The sequence below is a fragment of the Dermacentor albipictus genome, chromosome 7 (genome assembly GCF_038994185.2).
Source record: "Dermacentor albipictus isolate Rhodes 1998 colony chromosome 7, USDA_Dalb.pri_finalv2, whole genome shotgun sequence".
NCBI lineage: Eukaryota > Metazoa > Arthropoda > Arachnida > Ixodida > Ixodidae > Dermacentor > Dermacentor albipictus.
Window position 1 is genome coordinate 101,394,008 of NC_091827.1, and position 25,260 is coordinate 101,419,267.

Sequence of the window (25,260 nt, forward strand, 5' to 3'; positions counted from 1 at the left end):
TCTTCTGTCTCTCTTAGCCCACCTACATAGCATTTGAATATATATATATATATCAGTGGCGTAGCCAGAAATTTCGTTCGGGGGGGGGCTCACATTGCAGCTCGGCCTCCTCCTAAGCGGAAAAATTAGGTCGGATGCTCCTATCTAAATACACGTAGAAGGAAAATTCGTTTTTCTGGGCAACCACTGTACCAAATGTGATTATATTTGTTGCATTTAAAAGACAAACTTACATTCTAGTGCCTGTTTGTTTCGAATTTTCGATTTATGTCGTCAATATTTTATTGAAAAGTGGCACAAATCGAAAAGTTTCAGAAAACGAAAGAATTAAGTTTATAAATCTGTAAATCAGCAATGAAAATTGATGTCACAATTCCGTGAATTGCACATAATAGTAAGTCTACAGCGGACAAAATTGATATGTTCACATGAGTCTCAAAAAATTAAGTATTATGGAAATGCGGCTCTTGCAGAACCCTTGTACATAACATAACCAATTCATGTAAGATACAAATAGACATATCCTGTGTAGACAAATACAAATACAAATAGACATAATGGTGTAGTGGGTGCCGTGTACAGAACCGCGATATCTGTTCTTGATGCAGAGCTCTTAATTTGTAAACTTCGTCCTATTTTTTTTTCGAGGTTTCGAATTTTTCCCAATATTTTAAACAAAGTTCCGGCCCTAAATCGAAATTCCGCTTCCAACAGACACTAGAACTTAACTTACTCTCTCAAATGCAACAAATTTCATTAAAAGCGATTCAGGAGTTATCTCATAAAAGCGTTTCTGCGTTTTACATGTATCTGAATATAGGCCGCGTCGGAGTTGCGCCCAAGCTAAGCTTCCTCTTAAATAATTTGCCTAGGGATCAAATACATGAATAATAACCTCATTGCCATTGCCAAAGATGCTGCAAACGAATTCTAGAACGCTACGCACTGTCAATACAAGTAAAATACGTATTTTTTCATAAAATATTAAATTCATATGTGCCAAAACTCGTGCCCAACGTAACTGATGTCAATGCTTCCATGTTTTTGTCTATTTAATAATAAAGAAAATATCACATGAACTTTAGAACTACATCAGTTCGAAATCAGCAAAGCAGTGCATGTCGCTGATATGAAAAATGTAAAGGCCATGAAATGAACAAGTTGAGGACAAATATGTTAATGAAACTATGTCATTCAAGGTCCTTGTTTACATCCTTGTACATATGCAACGGCCAGTAAAAAATCTCAATAACGCTGTCATTTGTTCCAATGTATTACGCAGAAACATCTATCACCGGTCGTGTATCGTGAGTAATTGCACCGAAATTATACTGGCAGTAGAGAGCGCTTATCAGAAGCAGGAGTTCTGCAGAGTATACGAGAGCGGGTCAAATGAAAGTGAGCCAATGCAAATATATGACAAACGGGGTACTTTATTTAAAGTAGCCTCGATGAGCATTTAGACATTTAGACATTTCTCTCATTGACTAACGAGTCGCGTAATTCCCGTCTCATAAAGCTCCTTGGGTTGCTGCTTCAAAACGTCTGCAACTGACTTTCACGTCATCGTCCGAGACGAATCTGGTTCCCATGAGCTTTTTTTCGGTTGCCCCAAAATGTGGAAGCCGCAAGGCGACAGATCTGAGTTGTATGGCGGATATTGCAGCATTTCCCACTTGAACTTCGCCAGTTTTATATTAACCACATCAGCGACTTGGAGATGGGCATTGTCGTGGAACATGATGAATCCATTCGTGAATTTTTCACGTAGTTTGTTCTTGACTGCGACACGCAGGCGATCCGGCGTTTCACAATATCGTAAACAAGTGATAGTCCCTCAAGATTCAGTAAATTCTATCAGTAATGGCCCCTGACGATCGAGAAATAAAAGTCAACACCTTTCCGGCGGAAATGGTGACCTTTGCTTTCTTTGGGGGGGGGGGGGTGAATTCAAGTGTTTCCATTGTAAGCTTTGCCGTCGTGTTTCAGGCTCGTAGTAGTGGCACCATGGTTCGTCCTCGATCACACTTGCAGACAAGAAATCGTCACCCTTATTGTAATACCGGATCAGATGAGTAAAGGCAGCGCCGAACTTCTCCGTATTCTGGCGGAGATTCAAAATCTTGGGCATCCATTGCGCACACAAGAGCCGATAACCGAGATGTTCATGAATTATGGCGTCAACGGTGACGGTGAACCGAACCGTGACTGATGTTCACACGCTCTGCCAGTTCATCGATGCTTATTCTCCGTTCTTGTGTCACCAGCTCATCAACGTTTGAAATTTTGTTAGGGGTGATTGCACGATGGCTTTGTCCCAGTCTGGGATCGTGTTTGCAGCTTTCACGTCCTTCTTTGAACCGTTTGTTCTAACGCTTCGCAGTGGCCAATGAAATGCAATGTTCAATCTACACGGCAGCCATACGATGAGTAATTTCTTTTCGGGAAACACCTTCAGCTGTCAAAAAGCTCACGGCACCACCCTGCTCAACTTCTGGAGCGTCCATTACGTCACGCAACCATGTTCAACCAAGTTTATGAGCTCATTAAATAACATTTACGCTCACACCTGCGTGCCACTTTTGTAAATGAGAGATGCCTGCGTGCTACGCGCAGGTCTTGCAGATAATGAACAGAACCATCATTGCGCGGGGTGGGTAGGCTCACTTTCATTTGACTCGCCCTCGTACATTAGAAATACGAAGGAATGGAATATACAAATGCTAAGATACAGCTTGATAGAGGGCAAAAAATCGCCACTGGAAACAAAGTTCACTGCACGTATACACAAAACCTCGCAACAATATATCTAAACATACGTATAAGTTTCCCACAAATCTACGTATCTAAAAAACGTCATGGTATATAATGGGTCAAACAAGGCAAATAAACATGTTGCGCTATCACAGATTCACAGAATCCTAGATCCCGCCCCAATTCCATCCACTCCCCCCGATGTATCACCCGCGACGGAAGGCGCGGCGCGCTTGCTCCCCGCTTTTCTTCTTTGCGCACACAAGACTGCGCCATCATCATCGGCTCACCCATCCCCCCCCTCACCACACACACACGCTTTCACTCGCACATACAGCATGCGGCGCGCGTTCACGATGTTATGGCCCTTAGACTTTATGCGGAACATGAGGGCGACGGCGACGGCAGGAATGCGCCTAGAGTCTCCATATAATTGCTATCGCAATATTATTATGAGCATCCGGCAGCTGAAGCGTCCCATGGTCCGTTACTTTCCTCAAAAGAAGTAACAAAATAGAACTTTCACCATGCGACAATTCGCTGCGCCGCAACATTTTTTTTCCTTTTGTGGGGCGGGGGAACCGTTACGAAAAAAAAAAATACGCAAAGGAAAGTATGTTGGTGACAATCGAATGCCCACTTCGGGCAACTAATGTGGCTATTAAATGAATATCGAAGAAAACACGAGACGCTTGGTTCACCAAGAACCATGTGAATACTGCTCGGTATCCTACACTGGCGAGACCAGACTTTCTGGAGAGGTTGCGCTCAAGCGAACGCGGTGCAATCCGTCGAGTCCCCACATTGATGGCGGCGAGCGACCATTGTTTCTTTTTCTCGTCTGCTAGCTAGAAAGCGTCCAAAAACTCTGCCAGGCGAAAATGCACTCGGCCAGAGAAAACCGAAGGCGCACAGAAGTGCGCCGCGCGGTGCTCGGGGCAACACGAGAAAAACGCATGCGCTCTGGCTGGCTCTGGCATCCCCCGGGTAGGGGAGCGAGAACAACAAAATTGAAGAGGCTCAACGTGGTCTTCGCCATTAAAAGTCATAGTAGAAAAAATAAATAAGAACGTAGTTACCTTGGCTGGCTTTAGTGTCTTCACTGGATGCTTTGGCGCAGGTGAAAAAAAGAAGACATTTTTTATGTAACATGACGGCACGAATGAACCACCACAACGCCTCGTCTCATCGGGCCTCGCTGCGGGCTTTGTCAACTTGTCTGATAGTGCGTTGATTTGGCTAGTCTCGTTGTATGGCCCGATGTGCGACTTTGGAAAAGTTAATGCAGCTTTGGCGTCAAATATTTAAGGGAACATTAAACTTACAAAGTTACGCAATTGAAAATCTAAAGCACACGTTTGGAAATGTCAATGCACATTCCAGATCAAAAGTTTATGAGAACTTTATACCCATAAAGTTTCGGAATTCACATCCACGCGCTCCGTAGATTCCATGATAGAGTGTAGATTCCGTAGCCTCCGCGAGATGCCGCGGCGAGCCCGTTCGCCATCAAAACATCCTTGAAACTTAGTGCTCGGATGGGGCTGCTTGCGTTATGTGACTCCCGGTGCATGGGCGTTGCCGCGAAATCCAGCCCGAGTTCGCAATTTTTGCGGTGAGATGGCTTTTCGAACATGAAAAGTACGTTGTAGACAAAATCCAGAATGATTTTCTGCGCCGGGGGTTGCTTTGGTCGGCGGCGCATGGACAGCGCGAAAAAATTTCGGGGGGGGGGGGCTGAAGCCCCATAAGCACCCCCCCCTGGCTACGCCCCTAATATATATATATATAATATATATATATATATATATATATATATATATATATATATATATATATATATATATATATATATATATATATATATATATAATTTCCTTATTTCTAATTTCTAATTTAGTAACCACCCCGGAGGCTCAATCGTTACTTAATTCTGCTCGTTAGCACGAGGTCATATGAGCTCAATGTCTCACACCTTTAATTCGAGAGGTTATTTTACTATTCGTGACTTTCTCAAGAGAAAAAAAAATAGCAGACGATTACGTTACTGCCTAAAAAGAAATTTCAGCGCAGCTCCTCAGCTGTTTCGGGTTTTCGGTATATCGAGGCAAATAATGCGAGCAAGACATGTACGTACAGTTACAGACAACGTTTATTCTTCACACATAGTGCTGCTTCAAGAAACAGTCCACTCCCACTTCTTGATCGTCATGAAGGAAGCCTTGTGATAGACTGATATGTGCTCGACTTGCTGCCCCAATGCCTAGTAAGGCGTAGCGCACCTCTGGATTCTGGCGGCGACGGCGCTGGGGCTCTGCTCGGGCAGCTCATTTAGCAGCAGCGGCAGGCGAAGGACTTCCACCCGCTGCCCCGCTTATGGCTCCGAAAAAACTGGCTGAAAATAAGCTAGTTATATAGGCAGACAGATTGTGTTGTGATATAAACCAACTTTCAGCCTCGGACAATCCGTCTCGTGCGCACCAACCGCCGCAAACGGGGCGTAGCTTGGCTCAAAACCTCGCTTATCGGGAGGTCACGGGAGGCAGCGCGTAGGCGCATAGGAACGTTGAGCGGTGAAGTGATGGCAGCGACTGACTGACGCCACTGACGCTGGTAGCGAGTCAACTGAAGGTGGCTCTGCGTTTCGGCTTGGGAAGCGCTCACCATTCCGCTTATACCGAACTGGCGCTTCGGAAACCGGAGAACACCGCGCACTCTCGCACAGTCGCCGCCTCGGAGCCGGCGGGGGGAAGGTACATCATAGAGCACAGCACATCATCGAGATCAGCCGCCACCGAGCCGGAAGTCCGATTGCCGCTGCACAAGTGTGGCCTTGGAGGAGGAGTGAAGAGAGCAAAGCTCACGCCGTGTGCGAGAGATGGCGCCAGGGGCGCGCGTAGCTAGAGCAGCGTGCTGGCCCCGGCTACGAAGCTGGTTACGGCGAGGAACGGTCTCATCGCGAAACGCAGGAACGGGCGCCGAAGACCTGCGCTCTAAAATACTCTGGCGATAGTGTGACGTGAGTCAGTATCCATCAGTGCAATACACTAACGATTAGCACGGATTCTCTTCCGTGTCTTATGCTCAATGTTGCCCGTTATACGGACAATCCTTGAAGGCGAAGCCATGCAAAGGCACAAAAAAAAATTGAGAGCGTGATTTCCTGCAATTTTCCACACAATATGGCGCAGACTTAAATATCCTTGTGGGCTGAACAGTTAGTCATTAGGATGGATTGGCCATGAATTAATCGACAAGCTTTAGACGTCATCATATATTTCAATGTCTGCGCTCGTCTTCAAACTAGATTAAATTAAGGGCGTTGAAATTTCAAAGCTTCTGAGTGTGCTGCACTAACGATGTTTGAGGAAAATAATTACCTTAAGATATCTAATCCAATGCTCACCAATTTCGCATTTATAAAGAAAGTAAAATAGAAGGATGCTGGGGAGGCCATTTCCTTGAAAAGGCCTATTTAGATTATTTGAAGAAAGAATTGCCGTTGTAAACTGGATGTCCCATGAAGTGAGCAGATTGTAAAAAAAATGTACCGTGAGAATCAGTCGGGTTGCAATTTATGCAAGCAATAGCTTGCCCCATTGTTACAAGAAACACACTATACATTTCAGTGACGGGCTGGTTCCTTGGCCATATGGAGGACCTTGCAGAATATAGCAATAATTTTATTCGGGATTAAAGCCTGTTCAATCACAACACATGCCGTGCTTGACCTGGTATAGCTACGCCACAGTGCCATCAGAGACGCGCAGCGAATTTCACGAATGAGCGCGTCTTGTAACTTAGTTATTCGTCGTCAGCTAGAAGATACACGTGATCACTATATGCAAATTGTTGCTATGCGACGCACTAGATTGCACGAGTCTATGCCACCTTTCCAAGCATGTGTGTGGTCTATGTCCACGTGAATATGCTATAGAGCATTGCTTCATAGACTGCAGCGAGGCATGTTTTCCTGCGATGCCATTCAAGGAAAGCTGAAGAAGCGAGTTGACCTAACACCAATCTGCATTCTATTCTTGCCTTACAAAATTCGGGAAGATTCCTCATAGGACATGTGCGTAATAATTGGATTACACAGACTCTGGAAAAGTAGGTTGTGCGTAGACATGGAGAAATACCTCGAAGATCGAAATAATTTTTTTTTCCTTTTCTTGAGGGAGACAGTAGCTTATGTACTAGAATGAGCTACAACGCGTTATCGCGTGGCAAAGGGGTCGCGCGTTGTAGCTCACACTGAGCGCAATGGTGCGTAGCGTGTTCAGTTCAAGAGCGGCAGCCTGAGTTGATGTCTTTGTTAGATGCATGTGCTTACCTACCGGGTTACTATGTGTGTACATATTGCTTGTAAATAGGTATTGTGTGTTTTTTTCTATACAGTAAAGGGAATAAACAAAAGCGTCTGTAGTATAACAGTATGGAGCATGGAAACCGGCGGGCTCCTCCTTCTCCGTACAATGTTTCTGCAACCCAAATTTCCACGCCTAGCATAATACGAAGAATCCTGTCGAGACAGCTGCGAGGAGAGCGAGCGTAGAGCCGATAAAATGTTGCGCACCCTGTGGTCTCGGGCTTCGGGGTGTTGTAAGCGTAAGTGACATAAGGTAGCACTTCGTCCCAGTATTTGTATCTGGAATCAATGGACAATGGTATCCATTTAGGATGACATGTTCGCACGAGTCTTGTTCCTGCGCTCTAGAGTTCATTACCAAGCGGGTGATACGGAGTGGCATGGCGGAATCAGCAGGCAGACAGACGCAAGATTGTCTCAACGGCGCCCGCGATCACTGATGATGACTCGTGGAGGACCATGGCGTAGAATTACATAGCGAAGCATAAACAGTGATGTGTAGAAGGCCTTTGCTGCATGTAATGCCGCAGTTTCTGCGTAACGCGTCAGATGGTCGACACAGACTACGCATCGATTTGTTTAATCGCGGAAATGGGCTGAGGAAATCGACATCAAAAGCCTCGAAGGGAGAGTTAGGAGGCAATACAGGATGGAGTACGGGTGGCGTAGCCGTCAGACACTTGTGACGCTAGCATTGTTCCCAAGCCAACACGTATCTTTCCGTGTCGTGTCGTATCTTGGCGCAGTAGAACCTTTGCTGGATGTGGTGAAACATTCGGGCAAAGCCCGTGTAGCAGCAGGTAGCGTCGTCGTGCATGAAGCGAAGAAAGTCCGAACGCAAAGTGCATGAAACAGCGGGAAGCAGGTGGGCTCCTTGGCTTGAATAATTTTTCTTCTAGGGGATGTCGTCGAGGACCATGAAATATCTGGGATTGGCCTACTCATTCTCAGAGGCGAACATAGGCTATAAGCCCCGGTCGTCATGTTGGGCTTTCCGGAATATCGTGACATCAGGGAACGGGGCGTCGATAACCTCGATACACTGCTCGAAGTTGTCGGCGTCGCAGTCAGTCGTAGGTAGGGGTAGGCGCAAGAGGCAGTCAACGTCTGCGTGGCGGTTACCGCCTTTTAAGCGTACCATAAGGTCAAACCCTTCAAAGCGCGCTGCCCATCCCGCAAGTCAGCCTGATGAGTCACGTAGGGCCCCCAACCAACAAAGGGAATGATGGTCGATCCTGACTGAGAAACAACGGCCGTTGACGGCGAAACTTGTGAACGGCAAAAAAGAACGCCAGGCTATCCTGTTCTGTGGAAGGAGGCTTGCGGGCTTTTATGGGTCCGTCTTTTTCAAAGCTTTCGAGCCTTTTTTTGGTCATCCAGTGGTGCAAACTTGATATCATCGGATCCGTGAAGACGAGAAGAGTCAGCGCATACCTGACCTTGGGGTGGGCCACCCATTTTTTTGGACTTTATTGGAACTTTTGTGCTCACGCCACGCTGGCCGAGAGCTAGCGTCTGGTAGACCTGGCGCGGCATGGCAGCAATGTACGTTGAAGGGGAAGTGCTCCCGGCCGAGGACTTTTCTGAAGACCTGGGATGGCGGACAGTGTCTAGCCGAAAATCTAGAGCTATGACGAGGCCTGGATTAGGTGACGGCGGTTCGCCAAGCGAAATGCCTGAACGACGGGGTGCAGGTGAACGGCGCGGAGGCTCGGCAATCAAGAATCGCTTTGTGAAGGCGTCGCGCATGCCACCGATGCCACAAGAACACATCAAAATAGTCATTTGCCCACGGGGTGGACTGAATTTGGAGAAAGTTAGCTCTACAGTGGTGGGCAAGGCAATTGTAGAGGCGGCAGGCCTCAGTATTGAGCAGATTAGGGAAGATGTTATTTGCCCTAACTTTATGCAAAATATCTTGGTGGCTAGTACGCCAGAAAGGAGCAACGCTGAACGATATGTGAGACTCAGGTCAATCAGAGTGGCAGACAAGGATTTTGAAGTCAGTGCGTACGAGACGGCCCCACACACTACGTGTAAAGGGGTCATTCGCAATGTAGACGTTACGGATGGCCCCGCGACACTTGAGCGGAACATTGTTAACGATCTCAACCCGCTGGCTATGGCGGCCAAACGAATAAAAAAACGCAGGATCAGTCATCATTGTTTTCGACGGGTTAAAAGTGCCCAATTTCGTCACATATGGGCCAACTCTGGTCCGGTGCTTCCTGTATCGAAAGCAGTTGGATGTGTGTTATGTGTGTGGCAAGCTTGGACATCGGGCGGATGTCTGCCCGGCGCCCGATTGTTTTGAATGCCGAGGATGCGGTGCTCGGAACCCTGAAGAGGATCACAACTGTGTGCCTTATTGCAAGCTTTGTGACGGACGACACCTGACCGCGGATAAACAATGCAGACAACGATACCAGCTTCCCTATGTCGTGCGTGTTCGACGACAGGACAGAGCCAGGGCGGAGCTAACGGTGGTACAGGAGGCAGCCGAGATGGTGCAGCTGGTGAGCGTCCAACCAACGCTCTAAGGGACGCTCGCGCTCTAGGAGCCGCTCCAGGTCTCGACAGCGGCCATCCACTGGGACTCCAACGACCAGGAGCCGATCGGTTTCTAGGGAGGCGCGGATGCGCTTTCCTGCAGCTGGTGGAGAAGGCGGCGCAGCTGGAAGCCAGACCACCTGGGCTGACAAGGTCAAGGGTGGCATCAGCGCCGGCCAAGTGCGCGAGCAGCGCCAGGAGCATGTGAATGGTAATAGGGATAGGGATAGGATCGCGCAATTGGAGATATAGAATCTTAGCTTAAAAGCAGACACTGACGGGCTTATCAAAGAGATAGCTGAACTTAGGAACGGCTCGCCTTCCGGTAACAGCGGTAGCTTAGGACAGGCTAGGAAACATGATGACTCGGTTGAGGTACCAAGGTCTGTGGAGGTCGCAGAAGAGACCATGGCGGACGAGGAGACGCCTGCTCCGAAAAAGGGGGCCTTATCCTCGACCGCGCGGATTCAGGGCAAAGTCGGTTCCGAGCTTAAAGCAATGATGGCGGCATTGCAAGAAAATGTAAATGAGATCATTCGTAGACTGGAGTGGATAGAAGAACGGGAAAATATCACAGATCAAAGATTAGGCAAAATTGAAATATATCTAAACGAGACGGTGGTCCCTGTTATGGAGCAGGAGTGCACTCGGCCGCTAGCCCAGCAGGGTAAGTCTCCGAGTGGACTTGAGCTCAAAACTAGTTCACCAAATTTCCGTGGTCAAGATGGCTGTATTAAATAGTTCATTTAGTATTTGGCAGTGGAATTGTAGGGGGTTCAATCATAAGAAGGCGTCTCTGCAGCAGTTTGTTAGAACGCATGGTGTGAAACCTCAAGTTATCATGTTACAGGAAACACTGACGTCTAACGGGACCTTAACGGATTTCAAAGCGGAGGTTAAGGATAATGAACAGGGCAGAGGACTCGCTACTCTCATTAATAGGAGGTTGCCGTATATTAGACATAATCTTCACATGGCGGATCGCAAGATTGAATATATTGTGGTGAAGGTAATTTTAGGTCGGCAAAGGTCATGTCAGAGGAGCGTTTACCTGCTTAACCTGTAAGTAGCCCCCGGGACACGAAGCAGAGTTTGAAATCTCTCTTGACCAAGGCAACCAATCTGGCTAAGGATGCACCGTTGCTTATTGGAGGGGACTTCAATGCACCGTATCATGTGTGGAAGTATGCTTATAGCACTATTAAGGGGGAGAGACTATGGAAGCAGGCACTAGACTTGAATTTAACTCTGATTACAGACCCTTCGTATCCCACCAGATGTGGCACGTCGACATGTAGAGATTCGACACCTGATCTCACTTTTGTTCGGGGGGTGGTGGATTCGTCCTGGTCCAATTCTAATATAGATTTTGGTAGCGATCATTACATACTTATGATTACTTTGGTAGTGGCTAATAAAAAGGAGCGCACATTCAGAATGGTGGACTGGGATGCATTTAGGAAACGAAGAGCGTAGAGGATCGACGATGAGGGAAATGAGTTGACCTTGGAGCAGTGGACCAGTCAGCTTAAAAGTGACGTTGAGGCGTCCACTAGAGAGGTTCAGACCGATATTGACACGGAACACATGGATAGTCGCTTGGCGCATTTGTTGGAAGCGAAGCAGTCGATGTTAGCCAGATGGAAGGGTCAGAGATTGAATAGAATGCTTAGAAAGCGTACATCACTGGTTAATCAGGAAATTGAAGACCATTGTCGGGTACTGTGCAAGCAGCAATGGGATGAAGTATGCAATTCTATTGATGGTCGCATTAAGAGGGGAGGCGCATGGAGTCTGATCAGACATTTGCTAGATGAGACAAACACTAAATCTAATCAGAGGACTGTGATAGGTAAGCTGGTCGATCAGGCGTGTAGGGACTCCACGGAGCAGGAGTTGCTGAAGGATTTGGCTGAGAGATACCTTCCGTTGGAGACCTGGCACGATACACCTGACGTGATGTTGGAATATGGCGGGGACGAAAATGCAGCTATGGATGAGGAATTTACTGAAAGCGATATCAGGATGGCGCTGCAGAATCTTAATGATCGATCGGCATTAGGGCCGGATGGCATTACGAATAAAATGTTACGGAATTGAGTTGAGTTCCTTACGCGGGAGATCAATTACCGATGGAAGGAAGGCTCTTTCCCGGAAGAGTGGAAACTTGCAACTACTGTTCTGATACCCAAACCGGGGAAGGCCATAGGGTTTGAAAATCTCAGACGCATTTCCCTGACATCGAGTTTGGGGAAAGTCGCTGAGCATGTCATTTTAAATAGGCTAACGCGTTATGTTGAGGGCAATTGGGTCTTTCCGCACTCGATGATAGGATTTTGGCCCGGCCTCTCGACTCAGGATGCTATGATCAGGATTAAGCATCAGCTACTTGACTGGCGGACTAGGGATACTAAGGCACTAATTGGACTTGATGTGGAAAAAGCTTTCGATAAAATCCGACATTCTTTCATTCTACAGGCGCTATCGGACTTGAACATGGGGCAGCGGCTTTTCCATTTTGTCAAGGCTCTCCTCATGGATAGAAGCACATGTCTGAAGTTTGGGGAGATAAAGTCGGAAGTCTTTAAATTGGGTTGCTGTGGTACTCCGCAGGGATCCGTACTCTCGCCTATGTTATTCAATCTGGCGATGTCGAAGTTGACAAATACACTGGACACTGTCCAGAATATTGGCTATTCTATCTACGCGGATGACATTACTATATGGAGTGTCGGTGGTAGTGATGGAGAGCTTGAGGCTAGGCTGCAGAAGGTGGTAACGCTTGCGGAGGAGTATCTGGGTCTCATGGGGCTCAAGTGCTCCACTAAAAAGTCGGAGTTGTTGATCTTAAAATCTAAGAAGCTATGTCGTATGCCGAAGGGTCGGATACCGGAAGTTGAGCCTTGCATTAGAATTCATATTAGGGGAAGGTCGGTGATACCCAAAGTTGAAGCAATCAGGGTCCTAGGTTTTGTACTTGAAGCGAACGGGTCGAACATTAGAACCATTCAGCGTATTACCAAGGAGACGGAGGAGGCGATAAGACTTATAAGAAGGATTTCTAATAGGCATAGGGGTTTAGGAGAAGAAGGTGCGATGCGCTTAGTTCACGCATTTATTATGTGTCATTTCTCGTATGTGGCAGCTATGCTAAATTGGAATAGGGTGGAGAAAAATAAATTGGAAGCATTAATCAGAAAAGCCGCCAAGGCTGCGCTTGGTCTGCCTATGACTACGTCGAACGATATGTTGTTACGACTCGGTTTGCATAGTACTTTAGATGAAATTGCCGAGGCTCAGCGTACTGCACAGAGGGAGCGGTTGCTAGGTACACCCGCGGGTAGGTATATTTTAGAGTCGATTGAAGAATCGGTGGCTGTGTCACACGATAGGGCGCCGCTACACGAGTTGAACGTGAACCTTAGGGCAAATATCATGGTTCGTGCGTTTCCGCGGAATGTGCGCCCCGTGCACAATGTAGGGAGGCGGGTCGCGAGAGCTAGGGCTTTGTTGCGAGAGGCAAAGGATCAGGAGGAGGAGTCTGCTTTTGTTGACGCCGCATGGATTAATGGTAAAAATGCTTATTCGGTGGTGGTGGTAGATGGCAAAGGGAGCGTTAGAAATGCTGCTTCCATTTATACCAAAGATCCGGGGGTTGCCGAACAGGTGGCTATTGCTCCAGCACTAATAGATTCAAGAAGAGTTTTGGTGTTTAGTGACTCGCGATCTGCGATTAAAGCCTTCTCGAGAGGACTTGTTGCGGAACCGGCTAACAGACTGCTGCAGGGTAGGGATATCACTTCGCATACCGTTACTTGGTTCCCCGCGCACATGGGGACAGTGGAGGGAGCCCCGCGTAACCTCAACGACGTGGCGCACAGGGAGGCACGAGGATTAGTGTGCCGTGTGCTCCCTGAAGGGGCTGGATCTCCCGCTCCTGAGTACAGGGACCAGCTGTTAACCTACAACGAAATCACCAAGCACTATTACCTAGGGCGCAGGGCATTCCCCCTGCCACATTCTAAATTAAATAGGCCACAGGCGATTACATTAAGGCTTCTGCAGACACGTACGTACACTAACCCGGTCATCATGAACAAAATTAATCCGGAGTGCGGGGTTTCACTCTATTGTAGTAAGTGTGGGGGTTCGCTCGATTTAGAACACGTGCTTTGGCGCTGCTTGGCGTTGGCCAGTGATGGTTCTCGAGGTGAACAGTGGTGGCAGCGGATGCTGCACAGTGAAGTGCTGGCGGACCAACTCAGGGCTGTCCAGAGGGCCCATGTGACGGCAGAGGGGCTCGGCCTCTCTGTACCGACGTGGGGGCGGCCCGCATCAGTCCCAGACTAATCCCTCAGCACCTGAATAAAGTTATTCATACCATACCATACTCCTGTTCTGTCAGTGTGTGGTTGCACTCTGCCTTGTTCAATGAACGGCTTGCAACCACGCGTTCAGCATTGCGATGACGTTGGATGGCCACCGCGCCAAGGCCGATTCCGCTGCCATCGGTATGAATTTCTGTAGGAGCAGAAGAATCAAAGTTGCACAGCCCGGACCCCAATGTCAGCACGAACTTTAGCTGCCTGGGTGCAGAGTCACAATCCGGCGGCCTGGAGAAAGGCACATCTTTTATCAGCAAGTCAGGCAGTGGTTGCGCCTTATCAGCAAAGTATGGAACAAAGCGGCGGAAGTATGAGCCTAGGCAAAGAAAATTTCGTAGGCCACGGAGAGATTGAGGCTTCTTGAAGTTTCTTACAACGGCAGCCTTCTGGAAGATCCGATCTACCGCCATTTTCTGTCCACAAGGTGTCCCAGAAGCAGTGCTTCGCGTTCTCCAAAGCGACATTTCTTGGAGTTCAATGTCAGTGCAGCTTTCTCCAGGCAAGTTAGAACAAGAGCAAGGCGATGGTTATGTGCCAGTAATGTTGGGCCAAACATCACCGCATCGTCCAAGTAACATATGCTGATTTCCCATTTGAAGCGCCACTAAATGTTGTCCATTTATCCTTCAAACGATGCGTGGGCATTACCAAACGCGAACGACATAAAATTAAATTAAAACTAACCGTCTGGCGTTAGAAAAGCTGTCTCTTCGTTGTCAGTTGTATCCATAGGAATTTGTCAATACCCGGATTGCAAGTCTACCGAGGAAAATAAGACAATACACGTTATCAATGCAAGCAATCGATAACGTCATCAATGCGCGGAAGTGGGTAGACCTCCTTGTTGGTTATGGAGTTGAGACGTCGATTGTCAGCACACAACCTCCATGACTCGTCCTTTTTCTTAACGAAGATAACAGTCATAGCCCAGGGACTCGACGACTCTTGAATAACGCCGGTGGTTAGCATCTCGCTGGCTTGCTCTGAAATGACTTTGCGTCTCGACTGGAAGCTCGGTAAGGCTTCTGTCAGAGAAGATACGCAGATACGGTGTCAACCTTGTGACAAGTGCGTGAGCTCGGCACCTGAGTTACGTGCGCCTTCCGTGCAAAATGAATCAGTTTAGCATGTCTGGCCAACATTGTAACTAAGGCTCTCCTTTTCTGTGAGGGAAGAGACTTACTAATCAATTTTAAGTACTCCGATTCTGTAACATAGACATCAGCAGGGTCAGACTCAGCGCAGTCGCTTAGGGCTCCAGTGCAGATGGCACACTTCTTTTCAAACAAGGCAAGGCGCATATGCTCCGGTAGCATAAGTGACACGGCTGTAGAGTTCACCGCCCATAACTGTGTTTTTCCGCCAGTAAGTGATACAAGGCAGCAATGCATAAACATGTTTTTTCTTCACGCTAGGCAAGCGGAACGGCTCAGTCACAATGTCAACTAAACGTGTACTCGGGTCGGTTGTCGATGCTTTAACTAGCACGCTGGACGTGGACGAGACCGGAAGAACAGAATCTTTTATTACAACCAGGTCGTCGCTTCAAAGGGAGGCTGTTGATGAGAGCGGGCAACGGAACTTCGCCTGCTCTGCAGTCCACAGTCGCACGGCAGTCTTGCAAAAAGTCGATGCCAAGGATACCGTCGTGCATGGAAGAAGCAAGTACTGAAATTCTGCATTGAAGGCCTTGCCGCGACAGAAACAGACAGGATGCATACACCGACTGGACGGAAAGATGCGCTACTCACTGCCCGTAGTAGGTTTGTCACAATAAAACATAACTTTACGGCCAAGTCGTTTCTTCAGAACTAAACAGATTACAGAAACAGTTGCTCCGGTGTCTATCAAGCGGGACCATCGTCAACAGGCATACGGACCTTGTTCTGAAGCGTTGAAACTGGTGCAGGCATACTTGTATGCACTGCGGTACGTCCAGCGGCCTCACCTCCATCGGTCGCGCCGGCTAGATTCCGGGTAGCGGAGACGAAAACAGCGGCCAGGGCCGTGGAGATGGTTACCATCGCTGGCGGGTTGTAGGCGGCGTCAGGCTTCTCACAAAGGCGAAACAATCACTATGCACGTTCTGCCTGCACAGCGGCTGCTGGGAAGTTGTATCCGAAGACCAGTAGTCGTAATCGAGCAATTGGCTTCACCGTGGGAATGCCGCATATCACTCAGAAAATGTATGTGGACCACGTCGTGGAGGGCAGAGCCGGGCGATGTGTCCACGATGTTAAGAATGGCCAGCTGCAGTGCAAGTTTGCCACCCAGTTTCAACTATGGCGGCAACTTTCTGGGCGCGTCGCCGCCAACTTCTAGCCACAGCGTGACTAAATCAACTTTGTGTCGGGGAACAATGAGGGCATCCCCCACTCTCCGTCGCTTCAGCTAGGATGCGTTCGATGAAGCAGGCTTTGTGCTGAAACCCCCACCAACCTCTAGCCTCTTCGCCGTTGTGACGGAATGAGTTCGGCGGGCCAACTATTGTTCCCAAACTCCCCAACGCGCTACCCGGAACGGCTCCGAGTTCTACGGGGCCCCTCTGACGTCGGCTCCGGACATTCGAACGTGTGTGCATTTGTGTGTGTGGGCCGTCCTGCGGGGGGGGCGGCTAGTTTGCGATGACGAAACGAACGTTCGCATCACCTTGTATTGGGAGAGGACCGAGTGTTTAAAAACCGCTGTTGTGCGGCTGCTCAGGACACTCTCTCTCAAGCAGTCATGTTAGACTGATGTACTTTCCCAAACAGTAATGTTAGACCGATATAAATACTGTAAATAAACCCATATTCCTCGTTCTCGGTGAGAAGCAGTCCTTCCCTTCATCAACGTCCTCAGCGTGGATAAGTTGGACGTCGGCATGGGCCAGCTACCTTCTAATTCACGCCCGACTCCAATCTTGACAACGGATCACGAGCGATGGTATTGAGCCCTCAATCCTGACAGCGAACACCACTCTGGTAGCACATGGGGCGTTCACGCGGCATACCAAAAGTCGCGGTATTGCGACTGTACTTGGCACGCTGCTTCCACTCTGGACCGAAAGGAAACGGTCGGCTGTTGCAGGTGTAACTGTCACGGCGCGCACAAGGCAGTTCGACGTTAACGCCATTGGTGGTGGAGCCCTCAGCCGGGGCCCGCGGTTGGAGAAGCTGCGCTCGTCGAAACTTGCAGTTTTGATAGCTGTTATATCACACTGCGTGTTTCTAGCTTGCACAGGAACAGAAGTATGTCGACGTAGTTCCTAGCGTAAGTTGTGAAGAATGGTGGAAGAAACGCCGGCAGTTAGTGAATCATGGTATACATCGACGGTGATGACCGCCGTGACGTGTGCCGGACGTCCAAACTTCCAAGTGATGTCTTTTAAGGGTCTCGAGGGTTCGACGGCACTAATCACGTCAGCCACTCAGTACAGGCTCTCCTTGCTGATAAGGAAGTGATAAACATGCTCGGCAATACCTTTCAAAACATGGCCCACCTTGTCTCCTTTCACCCTCTGGGCGTCAACTGACTTGCACCACTTCAGTAACCGTTCAATGTACTCCTACGTTCGGCAAATCTCCCCGGTGACGAGCCCTCTGCGACAACGTCAGCTCCGCACGTTTCTTCTTCATTGCTGGGTCTCCAAAGGATTCCTAATTTACTCCAAACTTTTTCACAGGTTGTCAAAATGTCTTCATGGTTATCAAACAATGCCGACGCAGTGAAATGAACGAACAACCCAACGTTAGACAACTAGCTAGCGTCATTCCAACCACTGGATCGCTCACCAGGTGTAGTGGCTAAACCATTCATCCCAGTCATCGCCGGGTTTTCTAATAAAGGTCCGCAGCATCCTGTAGAAGTAAGATGATGCCCTCGCAGACACTTGCTGGATGTCTTCGTTTGAGATCATTTCTTGAGGTAGTGGCGCCAAGCCCGCAAGTCTCACGGCTGTTGCGAAGCTCGTAGTGTTGGGCTGCCGTCGTGCAGCTACTACCTAGGTAACCCTAGGTAGTAGCTGGCTTGCCCAGCACCTCCATCACAAATGTTACGATGGACCGCGTTTATTTAGAAGATGAAGAATGCAAAGGTGTCGCTCAGCGAAAGAAAACTCCTCCGAACTTCGCTCGCACGTTTCAGTATATATGTTGGCCATCATGACATCGACACTTACGAAAGAACCTGTGGCTAGAAAATATTTTCAGGCCGCTTAAGGATAAAAAGTAGGGGTTTTACGTGGTAACACCAAGAGCTTATTAGGGTACATGCCGTAGTTCGGGAATGCGGAATAATCTGAACCACCTGGCTTTCGGCAACGTACGTCTATATATAAGTACACGGGTGTTCTCGCATTTCACTCCGTCGAAATGTGGCCGCCATGGCCGAGATTCGATTCCTCGACCTCGCTCTTAGCAACCCAGCGCCGCCTAAAGATGAGTATTCAATATTCTCGTACTGAATCAGTTCATATAACCAACACTAGAGGAAAAGCTCCCGTAGCGTCCATATATTTAAATCAGCAACCACAACGGAGCCAACATGTGGCCACTCTGCGCAGGTGCACAGACGACGAGATGCGATTGAGACAACACGCGCAATCAATACAATCCCGAGCCTACCTCAGCATTGGGGCGCCATGTAGTTGAACGGCCTGCAAAACGCACCCTTTTATGCACCGTAAATGTTACTCAAAATTTTATACATAGTCATCAGATATTTCTAAACATAGACAAGGAATGAATTTTACATATTCTCCATGCGTACTTTCCAGCGTAAATGTTTGATTTTGCATCATATAATGATTAGTTTTATGCTTACAAATATGAGATGTAGCAACATGGGGACATCCATGTGGTTGCCCCTATGTTCGCATAGCATTTCCTCTAGAATCATTATAGTAACTTCACCGATAACGACGAGACATTGAGGCTTGAGAGACCTTAGTGAAATATTAAAAAGATTCACGACTGAATAGATTTATGAGCAACAGTGCTTTTAAAAACAAGTGATCTTATTGCAGGTTTATGCGGCCGTTCCAGCACCCTGAAATCCCTGAGAAGTATATCATGATGAAAGATTTCGCTCTCTTTGACAAGTTGCACAAAGGATTCACATTTGAGGAGGAAGAGGCCCACAAGTACATGTTCTCACAGAATGGTACGCATATGTTATTTTATCGGCTTCATAAGCCAGCGGATTTTGACCACGACAAATGTCGAACTACAGAGCGTACTATCGCTAGCGCTGCTTTTGCTTCTCTTGTTTCGTAGGATGCCTCGAAAACGGCGTTGACTTAAGTGCCATGAAATTTTTGTTTTCAATGGCAAGTTCCTAGTTTTCGGGGTACTTTTTAGACTGGGTCCAGAACAATGTAATTTATTGCTTATTCTGTAATCAGTGGCGTTTACAATCTACTCAAGATCGCAGAAGGCACTGTTATGCACCCTTGATTTACAACACTTTATTGAGTTTTATATAAAACTTGGTACCGGTATTCACAAAATTCTCTTTAGTTAGAATTATTCGTAAGACGAAATTTGAGCCAGTCCTGATGGTAAACATATTATTAGCACAGGAGACCTGTTAACGACGAAGTGCACTTAAGAACAAAAGAGTGTGAAATCGGGCTCGGGCCGCTCTTACTGAGGCATCGGGCGGTCGCCTCTACTGAGTGGTCACCCTCAGTACCACGTTTGCTCAATTTTCTATGGATTGCAGGTTGCTTACCAACGAAATCATTAATACAGGCTTAAACGACAAAACTTTAACATTTTTCAACCCGTAGCCATGCCATAAAGCGTACGTTACATATTTGCAAGCCTGTCCAGCCTGCCAGCCGGCCAGCCTGTCTGAGGTACTTCAACCCTGTTTAAAAAAGTTTATATTTGCAGAAAGCATTTCAACAAATAAGCAGTAATGCGAAACATATTAGCGACGTCTTCAGTGAACCTTTCAGTGTACCCCACAGCGCTTAAAGATAATGAAGGTCAGTAACACGACCTCTATCTGTGCTATTGGTGCATGCACGCGATATTTTGTTTCCCACCAATAAATGAGTATATTTACAAAATTTCGGTAGCAAATGCTGCCATATGCAGATCAATTATGTAACATCTGAAATACACAGCCGCCGAAGCGATAACTACATAAATAAGCAACGAGTATTTCTTGCCCACCGCTCATAATTATATACCTGGCAGCAATTAAGTAAGTATAGAGCTAGCGAAGCAAACTTTGTGCACTGTTTCGAACAATTCTATTGCTGAAAGTCCTTGTGCAGTTTCATATTAATTAAAAAGAAGCATGTCAATTGAAAATTTCTTTATTCCCACGATACTTTAGTTACCATTGGCTGAGGCAGAAGAGGAAAATCGAGAGAAGCACGATATATAAACGTAACATTTAGGTACATGTAATAAATATAAATCAGATTAAAACAGAATACAAACACTGGGTGTTTCTGCGAAGTCTCTTAAGCGTTTCTAATAATATCTCTTAGGGTCTCGGTGGTTTCGCATTAAAAAACCTTATGCAGATACAACCCACAAGTTTGGATGTATGCGAGGCGAAGTTTTATTGAAGCTGATCAACGCTATGCAAGTAACAGCGAGCAACACAATGGTGTTTATTTTTATCCTGTGAATGTGTAATATTATGCATTTATGTTTGTGTCGAACACACCGTCAATCTCGTGCTACTTTTATGTCTCGGCTTTAAATCGCTCAAATATATGGCGACATGCAAACACCGAATCATGTGGATACCCTGTGTACCTCTACGGAGAGATGACACCAGGACAGAGGTGGTTTATTATGTTTGTCGAAGGGAAAATGGCGGCTATAAGTGTACGTAGAGCTATGTACGACACCTGTTCAGCTACATTTAGGTACTGTGTACCTCTATTGTCAGAGTGACAGATTCGCCCTCTGCAGTATTGCCCACGAATAGGCACACCCACAGTTGTAGACACCGAATGGTTAAACAAAATGATTAATAGGGAGAGATAGAGAGAACTTATACGGGAGAGACAGATCGTTAACCAGGCTGAACCCGGTAGGCTACTCTGCACTGGGAAACGGGGAGAATGAATTGAAGTACGAGAAGGAAGAGAACAGTTCACGCTTTCCTCAGGTATACAGACAAGCACTCATCGCTGGGTTACTCACAGGTGGTCATTCAGGCTGGCGCGTTTCAAAAAACGCAGCAGCGCCTGTGCCCTTGCACATAGCAGACGCACCCGACGCCACAGGCCGAAGATCGCTTCGGCAAAGTGGTGTTGAGCGACATATCAAAACTGTGAATCGCGAAACTATTTATTGGGCGGTTTTGTGCTCACAAAAGCAAGTGAAACTCGAACAGCAACGATAGCGGCGAACGCAGACGGCGATCGTCCAGCGTAATCACTTTTGCCCGCGTCCCTTCAAGGAAGTACTAAACAATTCTCGCAGCTCACACAATCAGATTACGAAAGCTTCGGTGACAAGAGGCAACGGACAGAGCCATCGATAACATTCGAGTCACTTCCGACACATGCAGGTGCCTCCTGCGTCGAGCGATAAGGTTTAAACTTTGTTAGCCGGTGAAAGGCGGTCACCGGAGCAAGATAAAGAACTGCACATTTATTTGCGCTGTGTGCAAATAAATGCGGTTGATGTGCCGTACAAATGCTTTAAAACTGACAAAAAGAATAGAAGTGCGCTTATCGGCAGTAATATGTTGGTCAGGATAAGGGGTTTATTTATGCCCATTTGCTGGTGACGTAAAGGCGCACAGTCATATGCGCTCGAGAAAACGCCATGATAGGCGCTCAAACGGCTAGCAATTGTGTGCTTGTTTAGAAGGAGCACGCTATTGTGTTTATCAGTTAGAGGTAACGTAGACCAACCGGGTGGCAAGGCCCGAACACTCGAGTAGTCACACAGTGTTTTCTGACCGAGCGACCGTGCGATGAGAAATATCAAGCATTAGCATGCTGTTTACGTCATGCGTATAGCAAACTTGCTAAATGTGTTTTTTGTCGCTTGTCTATTCCTTTGGCTTCACTGCACAGGCTCGCTGACTGCCGCCCTCAACTACTATCGGGCCTTCAACAAAGACCAAGACCAACTCAAGAAACTACCGTACCGCAAGATCAACGTTACCACCATTATTCTATGGGGAGAGAACGACCAGTTTCTCACCACACGCATTGCGACGTACAACCAGAAGTGGTTGAGAAATTCCAAGGTAGTTTACTACACGCGGGCAAGTCACTGGGTGCTCCGGGAGTGCGCCACCGAGGTCAACGAGCACATTCGCAATTTCGCGATGGACGAATGGGAGGATGTAGCACCAGAGGAAAGGAGCCTGCAGGCATGGAAACCAGCTGACAATCCATGCGCCGTGTCCATGAAATCGGGCAAGAAGAAAAAAGAACCTTCGTTTGCGTTTCTTCCAAGCAGTGTATTCGTCCCCAATTTCGCGCATTAATACAACCTTCACCGCGAGCTCTCTTTCTCGGTGTTTTGGTTTCCTTTAATGTAAAGAAAGGAGTTGGTAGAGTGTTCAGAATGTATTTCGCGCGATATAAGAATTCATGGGACAATTTACAGGATTGAAACATTATGTTAATAAAGTATATAATATGCGTGTTACCATTTATGTAATAAACATTTTGGCTTTGGCTAAATTGCCCCAATGAAGCTATAGTTTACGAAGGCGTTCGGCCAGCACACATGTCTGGAAAAATCAATAAAATTATCTCTTCAAGTAAAACAACAACGGCTCTTTCTGTGTGCCACCTACCTTGTGATGTAAAAGTCGAAAGTCGCTTACCTCATCGGTCACATAGACGTAGGCCTTCGTCGAGAGGTTGTTATAGGAAACGTTTTATTCTGTGAAATGCTGGCTAAGGTATGTATACCCCGAGTTTCGCTTCTGCTTTTTAAGTGCCATTTTTCATAACTTTGGGATCCCAATTGTCAAGCGCTGTCTTGATTAGCCCTCTAAACATGAAGTGATCCAAGTTGAAATGATTTTATGCATCTGTAAGCAGGTTTAGAACTACTGTTATTACGAAACGTTTGAAGAACATTTACTTAGTTATATAACGATCACAGCAGGACGTAACCTTAAACCGAAGTTTTTTTTCCGAATCTTCTCAAAGTTTTCAGACTGTGCCTTCTGCTGTCTGCCCGAATGACTCAAAGCAAGCGAACCCTCGCAAAACAAAACTGATGATCTACAGCAATTTGCACTTCCCACATAGGTGGCAGTGAGCGCCTGCGTTCTCCAAAGAATTACGCAATGAAATAACTAAGCGGACCTGCATTTATATTCTCACTACTACAATTATACCCTTTGAAGCACATAGCAATTGATTTAAAGTAAAACATTTATGCCTCCACGTCCGAAAACTAGCTCATTTGCTCGGTAGGTTTCTAGCCGGCTAAAGTGAACTGATCCAGGAGAAAGTGTATCACACGCTTGCATAGGTGACGTGTTTCATGTGCGTGACGTGAGGATCACGTGTGGGTCACTTGGAGGCGTCTCCACGTCTTGCCAGTCTGGCATGTAATCCCTATGCTGCGAAACCTTCGGCATATAGATGAAAATTTATCGCAGCTAAATACCCACTTCACGAAAGCTTTGATTCACATAGATTTTAAGAAAATCTATGGATGGCACGCATTGAAGTAATTGATGTAACCGAAGCTTTCTATGCTATTTGCTTTGATTGACGAGACCGTTTAGTCCAATACGAGAGTGGTGAGTTGATGTTGAACGTTACCTTGCGTGAACCACTGTTGTTCTTCGGCGTACTTCACAGAACACACAGGAAGAGGTGTTTGCTTCAGGCGTTGTTCTGCGCCATTGCTTATACTGTCTTAGACGGTAGATCATTATCATTGCCACACATGGGATGTCGCATCGGGGCAGCAGTGGTCTGCACAACGTTTCTCTGCGTAGCGAAGTCGCTCCCGTTCCGCGCGACGCTTCATTCGGGGCTGGTTATCGTCGACGCTAAGTGCGCGCTCTAGAGCCATTTTTCTGGCGCGTGTTTGCGTACTCCCTCTGCATACGTGGTCTGCACGCTTTTGTGACGCCAGCTCCAAGCTCTTCAGGGTTTCGACGATTGTAACGTTTGCACTATCACAGCCCAGCACGCGAACCCCACAGTCCATCACCTCCATTTTTGTCGCATGGAAAAGCAAGCACAGTATGTGCCATAGTATGCAACGCTACCGCGGCGGCACCAGCCGGTTTGCGTTTAGGGTTGCGCGGAGGCCAGCGCCATCTGGTGGCGTTGCAAGAAACCCAGTGGCCCGCGCTATCCACCTTACAACAGCAGCAGCACCCGGAAGGTCGGGAGAAGAGTCAAAGAAATATTTTATTTAATAAGCGCTGTGATGGGAGACACAAATAGCTTTCTTTAGCCCACTAGGGTTGAGGATTGGGTAAGTTGGTATTGTATTCTAAGACTGGTACAGCGCAACACAGAAAGAAAGGAACTATCCGATCCAGCCAGACAAAAGAACATCATTTCACCTGGCTGGCTCAGCTTGTTTCTTCTTTCCTTTCTGTGTTGCGCTGTGCCAGTTTAAGAATTTCTGTAGCCCGACGAGTTTGAAGCCTGCTGCACTCTGCGGCAGGCTGCACATCCAGCGCTCGGCAACATCCCTGTGACACTCAGCACTTTGTCCTGCGCACCGGTAATGTGACATGACGACATGTTTATAAAAAAGCTTCAAAAGGAAGCCTTCATTGTGAATCTTCCACAACTTTGCTGACCGTTGCTTCTGCTGACTTGCAGAGTTGCTGCACACACGGCAACATACATACATAACAGACCGACGTATATAAGCAGCTGGATTAGCTCTACATTCGTCCATGTGACCGGTTGAATTCTCGACAGCATTGCGGAAAGAAAGAAGTGGGTCTTAATGGGCCTTTCTGGTTGGGATGTGTGCCTTCGATTGCATAACTGTTTCATTATTGTGCCATGGCAGGGCATATAGATCAGCTTGTTCTTGGCGTTGTGTTGTGCAAACTATTGCGTATATATAAATTTTTATATGCCTTAGGAAGTAGCCTTTTAGCCTAACATTAAATGCATTTTCGCGGTGGCACCCTCCAATCTGTCGTTTATTGTCTATAAAATGAGTAACCTCTTTTCATAGATAATAAAACGCTTTTCAGAAAACGCACACCAGCTATTTCTTACAGAAGGATGAAAGA

General features: G+C 47.2%; 1 protein-coding gene across 1 annotated transcript in view; it reads left to right on the top strand.

The window, feature by feature from the left end:
* Positions 1–22,794, top strand: part of LOC135917198 (AB hydrolase superfamily protein YfhM-like) — a 68,102-nt gene extending 45,308 nt beyond the window's left edge. Inside the window, exons 6-7 of the mRNA XM_065450710.2 lie at positions 19,064–19,200; positions 22,094–22,794. Coding sequence (XP_065306782.1) covers positions 19,064–19,200; positions 22,094–22,512 — 556 coding nt within the window. The 3' untranslated portion in view covers positions 22,513–22,794. The remainder of the gene's footprint in view (positions 1–19,063; positions 19,201–22,093) is intronic.
* The last annotated feature ends 2,466 nt before the right edge of the window (positions 22,795–25,260 follow it).